This window comes from Micropterus dolomieu, linkage group LG01 (assembly GCF_021292245.1).
Source record: "Micropterus dolomieu isolate WLL.071019.BEF.003 ecotype Adirondacks linkage group LG01, ASM2129224v1, whole genome shotgun sequence".
NCBI lineage: Eukaryota > Metazoa > Chordata > Actinopteri > Centrarchiformes > Centrarchidae > Micropterus > Micropterus dolomieu.
In genome coordinates, this window is record NC_060150.1 from 47,024,880 (window position 1) to 47,033,177 (window position 8,298).

The 8,298-nt window shown below is 39.0% G+C and overlaps 1 protein-coding gene across 2 annotated transcripts; it reads left to right on the plus strand.

Annotated features, from left to right (window-relative positions):
- Positions 1–2,202: 2,202 nt before the first annotated feature.
- LOC123968273 (CD276 antigen-like) lies at positions 2,203–7,960 on the plus strand. 2 transcript variants are annotated; one of them, XM_046044923.1, is made up of 7 exons: positions 2,203–2,370; positions 4,277–4,594; positions 4,740–5,006; positions 5,168–5,461; positions 5,877–5,985; positions 6,089–6,130; positions 7,000–7,960. In XM_046044923.1, the coding sequence occupies exons 1-7, from the start codon at positions 2,298–2,300 to the stop codon at positions 7,115–7,117; spliced, it is 1,221 nt and encodes a 406-aa protein (XP_045900879.1). In that variant the 5' UTR covers positions 2,203–2,297; the 3' UTR covers positions 7,118–7,960. The 2 variants fall into 2 exon arrangements, with proteins under 2 accessions (XP_045900879.1, XP_045900886.1); XM_046044930.1 differs by having other exon boundaries at positions 7,003–7,960.
- The last annotated feature ends 338 nt before the right edge of the window (positions 7,961–8,298 follow it).

Below are 8,298 nucleotides of genomic sequence, written 5' to 3' on the forward strand. Positions count from 1 at the left end.
TACTTAAGTACAGTACTTTAGTAAATGTACTATTGCCAATATGAACATTAATCCATTCAATTAAATTAAATAATATTCATTTTTATTGCCACTGAACAAGTAAAAGTAAAGCAAAATATAGTAAATAAGGTGGTTAAGCATCAATATGAGTAACTGACTGAACAGACACTGAAATATTAAAGCTGCACCTCAGACTGAGGCACGGCTCTGAAGAATCCAAAAGCTACTTACAACTTATAACATCTGATGTTTTGTTATAAATTAAACTACTCAGCAATTTATACAAGTAACAATGAATATTTGCTGCTTTACATTTGGATTGTTTATCTTCATCTGTATCAGTATAATTTATATCCACTTTTCCTTTTACTTCATGATAAAAAGTGAGTTTATAGATGTTTTGGTTCAAGCTTATTAGAAACTGTGATTTTATCTTAAACCAAAATATAAATTTCTACATTAGAAATACCCAACAACAGTTTGTTGATTTACAAACAATGAAGTTTGTAACATTTGTTCCGACTTTAATGTTAATGTGAAATATATTCACATTTTGAAATGCTGATTTTCTTCATCACTAAATCTTCACTGGAACATCATGTTTTTATGATGTTGCAACACAAATTCAGACTGAAGCAAAAAAAAATCTCTCTGTGTCTGTTGGATTCTTTCATCAGATCATTATTCCTCATCATTAATGTAAAGCAGGATGTTACTGCTGTAGTTGTTGAGCTGGAGCTCATTCTGAATGATTTTGTATCAGACTGCAGCAAATGATTGTTTTTGATTCTGGATCAATCTGCTGATTATTTCCTCCATTGAAAAATGATTTAAATGTGTCTTTCAAGGAACCAAACGCAGACGAAGCTGCAGGATGAGTTACAGAATAGTTTATAGGCAGGTTCTGGTGACAGGAGCCCAAAAGCACAAGACAAAACAGAAACAGCAGTAAGGACAACTTGTATAAACTGTTGGAAAGTTTAATTGATTAAAAAAACATATTTTAATATGTATTGTTCATAAAAATGTAAATGTGTAAAGTAACTAAAGCTGTCAGATAAATGTAGTGAAGTAAAAGGAGTAGAGTATCTCTCTCTGAGGCCATGAGATGTGGTGGGCTACAGTAGAAGTAGGAGGCATGAAAAGAAGAGACTCTGGAGCCAATCCCAGTTGACATCGGCAAAAGGCGAGGTACACCCTGGACAGGTCGCCAGTCTGTATAATATATATATAGCCTATATTTATATTTTATAATTAGTACAATTAGTAGTATTTTATAATTACTACTGATAATAATTAACACTGATAATATTAAATTGGGGGGGGTCTGGGAATCCTCCCCCTGAAAAATTTGGTCTTTAAACATTCTGGTGAATTTCTTTGCACCAATTTATTGAGGAAATGTTTCAGGTGACAATTCAAAATAAGAGGAATAGTGTAATATAATGCAGTAAGGCTGTCAGGCATCCTGTATTGATGTCAGATATGTTTCTCCTGCAGATCAACTTTTCTCATTTAATTTAATCCCAGCTGAGTCTACATACATGCAGGCATGCCTGACGTAGCCAAAATGCTTTTTAAATGTGCAAATGGCACCTTGTCACCTCAATGATAAATTAGCTTAATTAATCAGAATTCAGTTAAAAATTATAGGATATATTCGATAGGGGGTCTGGGGTCCTCCAGTAGAGTTTGAGCATTAAACACTTAATTTCCTGAATTCTGGAGACATTTTCTGCATCAATTTATGGAAAAGTCTTTATTTTTATAAAGGGAAGGATAAAATTTAGGTGGCGGGTGACAATTCAGAATGTAATGCAGTAATCAGTAGCTTCTTTTTTTTTTTTTTTTTAGCTTATATCTACATATCGGTTATTTACGCGCATTTGGCGAATTATTATTTTTTGGATAATAACAGCTGGAGCAGAGGGGGGGGGGAGTGCGGGCTGTAAGAGATGTGATTGGGCCAGCCCAACGTCAGTACAGGCCTGATGTCTATATAATTGGACTTGTAGCCTATTCGATGAGAGGAGCGCACTGCTCTGACAAAAAGGTGGGCAATGCTCTCTCTCTCTCTCTCTCTCTCTCTCTCTCTCTCTCTCTCTCTCTCTCGTGCTCTCTCGTGCTCTCTCTAAATGCAGGTTACATGAACTTTTAACAAAATGTAGCACTGTTATTGTTGTTTTATTTCATTTTCAGCTGGTTTATTCTGGAGGATCTTTATTATAACCAGATGAAAGTTGATCACATGATGTGATCAGCTTCTGTTGTGAAGGAACAGATTGATCCAGTGGAGGATGAAGGTCGGCTCTGTCGCGTCTCTGGTTGTCCGGAGTTTTCTCTGGATGTTATCTCCTGCAGAAGGAGGAGGTGAGTGAAGCTTTTACTTCAGAGATATCAGATATAGCGAATGAGAGCGTCCAGGGCCTTTTATACCGCGATAGAAAAGAAGGGGAAAGAAGAGGAAAGAAGAGGCAGGAGGGGCGGATAAAACGAAACTAAACAGATAAAACCATCCCTCCTGCAAGAATTGAAATGTCATTGACCGGAAGTTATATCACAGTGGTTTGGGCGTGTTCGTATACAGCTACAGTCATCAGATTTGATCAAATGTTAAAAAGGGCTTATTAAAATGAAAAACATTCATCACTTTATCCAATCTTGGTTTTCATGAGCTGCAGTTTGTGTTGTCCAAAACCTTTTAGAAGGATTGGGATACATCTGATCCATGAAAAATCCAGATTATGCTGATAAGCGACCAGTGGGGACCGCGACGGGAGCGCGCTGCTGAGTACGAGCTGGAGTTTATCGGTTAAAATGCTTCTTGTCTCATTGTCAACAGTAGACACCCAGTTCACCTCAAAACAACTGCTTGCAAGATCAGATAGTATTAATACACTTAAATGTGTGTGTGCATTTCCCCCTTTACCATGGTGTCTGACACTACTAGTAGGCTATAAGGTACAGGGTGAAGTATAAAACATTTGATTCCACAGATTCAACAGAATCATCAGTATCAAGAGGACATTTTTTCCCCAGATATTTTTTGGAATTATAAACACAAAACAATCAGGAGAAGCTGTATAAGAAGAGAAAATACATAAATAAAAATAAAGGAAGGACAAAGAAATAGCAAAAGAAATAAAAAGAGTAAAGTGGATTCTAAATACTATATCAACTGTCCAAAAGAAACTGGTCAAAGACCCAGTTAGTCTTGACTGCTTCTTGTACTTAATGTGTTTAATTGTGGTGCTATATTGATGCGGTTCTTGGAGAAAGTGTCCAAAGTGTGGTTTGGAGTCTGTCTGTTTTTTCTTGTGGATGTGGAATTTCCCCAGTAGGCTAATAAAACCAACTGTACAAGATAAATTACATCTTTTTGCTTCTCCTTTCTTTCAAAACATATAAGAATGTTTTTTCCTTAAGTTGTTTGTCCAGTTTTCTTTTTCATATGAAGTTCAACATCCAACCAAAATTGATTCTTCATGTAACTGACAGAAAGTAGAAGAATACTCAATATTTATTCTAAATCTCTCGTTTCAAGACTCCAGAAACCCGGTGAAACACATAATCTGCCAAGTAGACTAGCAGAGCACACACATGCTATTCAAACATAAAAGTAGTTTTAGGAAGAGACAGGAGAGAAAAGAACAGGAGGAGAGGATCGCAAAGCTCCCAGATAAGATTGTTTTGGATTACTGAGGACATTTTGTAAGATTTTGCTCAATGCAGGCTCGTCGGATGCCTTTCAGAGGGGTGAGTAACTTTACAAGTGCTTTTTCAGTGGACTTGCCGTGCCGCTGTTTTAAAGGTGTGGATGTGCTTGTGGGTGTTAAACTGTGTGTGCGCCTTTGACGGCCTGTATCTGTGTCAAAGAGGTTGCCGTGATTGAGGAGGTTATTGTACTGAAAATGCTTGAGAAAGTAAAAAAAAATAAAATAAAATGTGTCATTTCGGCACAGCGGACACCTCCTGCAACTGGCTGTTTGTGTTGAGCTGCAACAGTGACTCTAAATTGTCCTTAGGTGTGTGTGTGACTGGTTGTTTGTCTATGTGTGGCCCTGTGATGGACTGGCGGCCTGTCCAGGGTGGACCCCGAAGGCTTTTTTTCATCCACACGCTTGCATCAGGCTCAACATACTCAGAGTTGATTGAAATAATTCTGATCAGCTTTTCTGGAATTGAAAACTCAGAGTTTCACATCTCAGACTCGGTCAACTCAGAGCTCAGAGTTTGTTAAACCTGCTTTCTGAAAAAGGGCCGTGATGTGTTGCAGATGCTGAGGTGTCCTGTGTTTTTATGGAGAGCTGCATCTTACCGTGCAGCTTCCAGGGCGGCACTGATGCAGTCATCCACTGGTATCATGTGACAGCAGGAGACACTCCTGTCCACTCCTACTACAACAACCAAGACCAGCTGGGATACCAGGGCCAGCACTTCAGAGGCAGGACATCACTGTTCAAGGACCAGATCTCTGGAGGAAACGGTTCGCTCCATCTGACATGGGTGGAAGTTCAGGACCAAGGCAGATACAAGTGCTTCACCAGCATCATCAGAGGCAACAAGAATTCATTTATCAACCTACAAGTGGACGGTAAGAGAAACACATAGTAAATACACAAAACCATCAATTTGTATTTTCTTAATGTGCAGTTAACATTTAAATTTAGCATTTGTGCTAATCTAAAACTATTAGTGAATTCATTTGTACACAGTATCAAGACCCTCCGTTTTTGCAGCTCCGGTCCATAAAGTCGACATGGAGCAGGAAGAAAACAGGATCACCTGCAGCTCAGAGGGGATCTACCCTGAGCCTGAACTCACCTGGTCCACCAGACCTCCGTCCAACGTGGCCTTCAAGAACACAACCAGAGTCCAGCAGACTGAACAGCAGCTCTACAACATCAACAGCTCTCTGATACTTTCAGACAGGGTTACTGATCTGGTCTACAGCTGCACCGTCAGCACTCGCAGGAACAGGAGGAGAGCCACTTTGAGGGAACTGAGTGAGTATTACGTCTAATCTGTCAACTAAACCAATAAACCAGGTTGGTGTCTGCACTGATATGAAAGATTCCTGCAACAACAAACTCCTGTAAGAAGAGATTTGATTCACAAGTGTTTGGATCTGTTTATTTATCTTTTGTTTTGTGTTGTATATTTCCAGCTTCTCTCGGTGGTTCCAGCTCTGACACAACAATCCCCTGCTCTGCCTCAAACACTTCCCTTCTGAACTTCAGCCTCGTCTGGAGATTCAACCGCAGTCGGATCATCCTGAACCGGACCAGGACCAGCGTCCCCTACACAGTCTCAGAGGAGTGGAGGCAGCAGGTGAAGGGTGTGTCTGAGTCAGGCAGCCTCACACTACAAGACTTGTCTTTGAAACAGGAGGGGATATACACCTGTGAACTCAGCGATGACGAGGAGACAAACATAACCAACACCCTGCTGAGGATAGAAGGTGACATCAAGTCTAAAACTGTCAAACTCTCAGCATAAAATCCCAGGTTTAGTTTTAGTCATACTTCTGCAGGTGATTGTGATCATATTTTTCTACACAAAGTAACATGGAACTTACTACTTAAAAGTAACTAGTACTATTACATTTAGAAAGAAACCTATCCAACACTTGCCATGTGGTTGTCAGGGCTTTGCTGGGGTCATCGCAGGTAGTTGGTACTGAATTTTTGATTGCTTTAAACACCAGGATGATCATTTATATCTTGAAGTTCTTCAGACAAGTGGCAACATGAACATATTAGCATTATTAACAGACTGCAACCTCACATGTTGATACTACAGGAATTATCAGTCAGTCCACTCGTGGAAGTTTGGTTAGTAGAAAGTTCAATAAACTGAATCTTTTTCTGTTTCAGGGAGTCAAACTGGTGTCACAGGTGTTATTGTAGGTTTGGTGGTTGGAGCCATTTTGGTTGTAGTTCTAACAGCAGGACTTTTTGTGCTGTACTACAAAAGTATAAAGAGGTAAGAAAAACATTCTGCCTTCATCAGCTAATTATTTATTGTGTATGTTTATACTGATGATGATGATGATGATGATGATGATGATGATGTGTGTTGGACACAGAGAGGAAGAACAGCCTGGAAGGAAGTACCAAACGGTGATATGGTAAGTATATCGTCTGTACTGAATACAGAAGAGTTCTTTCACAATGAGTTCACATTTAAATCATTTTGCATGACAAGCTGTAATTCATCAATAATTACCAAAACAAACTTTCACGTTAACAGAAGTGCGGTCGGCTAACTAATCGAAAAAGGTCAAATGTGGCTCAGTAGCCTGAAGATAAAAAAGAAAATCTAACCAAATCAAATGAAGACTTCTTGTTTGCTGCATGAATTTATTTTGTTCTTTAAACTGAAAACACAGAAATGAGTTTCACTTTGATGTATTTAATTATCATTTAATTCAGTTCAGTTGTCGCAGAAAGATTCCCTTGAAGAAATGTACGAAGAGGGACAAAACCAGTGTGTTGAGTGAAATTTCTGACCAGACGTCCACCAAAGAACTGCTGCAGTGAAATCAGGTCACACTGTGCTGCTCTGCAGTGCTACATTAAAGTCAGCTCCATCCCAATACATACATCAAAAGACAATTACCAACAAATTAGTAACAAAATGACTAATTCCTACTATAAATATACAATGCATGTCTGTGTAGAGTTGTTTGATTATTTATTGCAAAGGAAAGTAGGCATCAAATAAGAATGTACCTTAGGCAGTGGCCAACAGAAGTAGTACTAATGAAGAGCCATAACATCCCTTCAAGAGCCATAATTCCCATCACTCATCCATATCCCTATTTTCTATTTTACCTCTAAATTATTCTTCTGTATAGATTTTGTCTTGTACAATTATATTTATTTGACTACCGTGACCCTACCTCCTGCTGCAACCTGTGCAATGTATATATAAGGTGTGGATATGACTTTTATTTATCTATTATATCTTGCATTGTCTATTCTGTTTATTCTGCTGGAGCCCATCCCAGCTGACACTGAGTGAAAGGCGGGGAACCCCCTGGACAGGTCCACAGTCCATAACAGGTCACACAGAAAGCAACAACCCCTCACATTCACACCTGAGGGGGAATTAAGAGTGAACTATTAACCTGCGTGTCTTTGGATGGTGGGAGGAAGCCGGAGAACCCCGAGAGAACCCACACAGACACGGGGAGGACATGCAAACTCCACACAGAAAGGCCTGAGACGACCAGGGCTTGAACCCGAGACCTTGCTGTGAGCAAATCTTCTTATGGAGAATTTCATGTGGGATGGATAAAAAGTTAAATCTATGCAAATCAAAGACACTAAAGAAGCTGCTAGAGGGAGAACAAACACACACATGAACAAAACAGCAGGTGAGCTTAGAGGCACCAGCACAGTCCGTGTGCCCAAGACCTCAAAACCACTTTGTGATTGTTATTGTGTCATTAAAACAGGGCCCTAAGCCATCATGGGGCCAACCCAAATAAAAGGTTAGATTCCCTTTAAAAAGGTTTTCAGATGATACTAAAGTAACCAGAAGGTGGTTCTGGAGTACCAGAGGTCTTTGTGAAGGCATCGCTGGGGGGTGGTTACCAAGTGGTTGTTAAGACGTTATAAAAAATGAATGTATAAACTCAGTAAAAGCAGAATTTATGTATAAAATGTTTTATTGGGTTGCAATAGATTATTCAGATGTACCTAATTGATTGTTTCTCTGTCACCAACTAATTGATGAATGGACTACTTGTTTCTGGCTCAATACAAAGAGAAGGTTTGGTGTCTTTGAGGATCGTTGTAACAGGAAATGATCTCATCATTTTCTTCAGACGTTATGACTTTTGACATGAAAGTGAAAAAGATTCAGATAAATTATCTGTGAGGCTTGTGAGAAAATCTTTATTTTGTTGTTTTCACTTCTGGTAATGGAAAAAGAAAAAAATGCATCCCCTTGAAAAGTCAACTAAAACTGCCAAATAGTGGAATAATAAAAATACAGGCCCAAAAGTTTGATTGTCATAAATGATGGTGTAAGAGTCCAACAGGTTTTATGTTTCATGATGATCAGGAGGGAGTTTAAAAGGTGTCAGATTGAACTTCAGTGGAACTTCTAGTTTCTCTATTGACTTCAGGTCTCCACATTTAGGCGGTAATGATTATATTCATTAGGGATTCTCTAAAGTGACACCTACACAACGCTTGTTGTGTCCAAACCTCAACATTATTACCAACTTTTCAATTATTCAAATCATTTAAAGGAAAAGCAGCAAATCTTCACACGTGAGAAGCATCA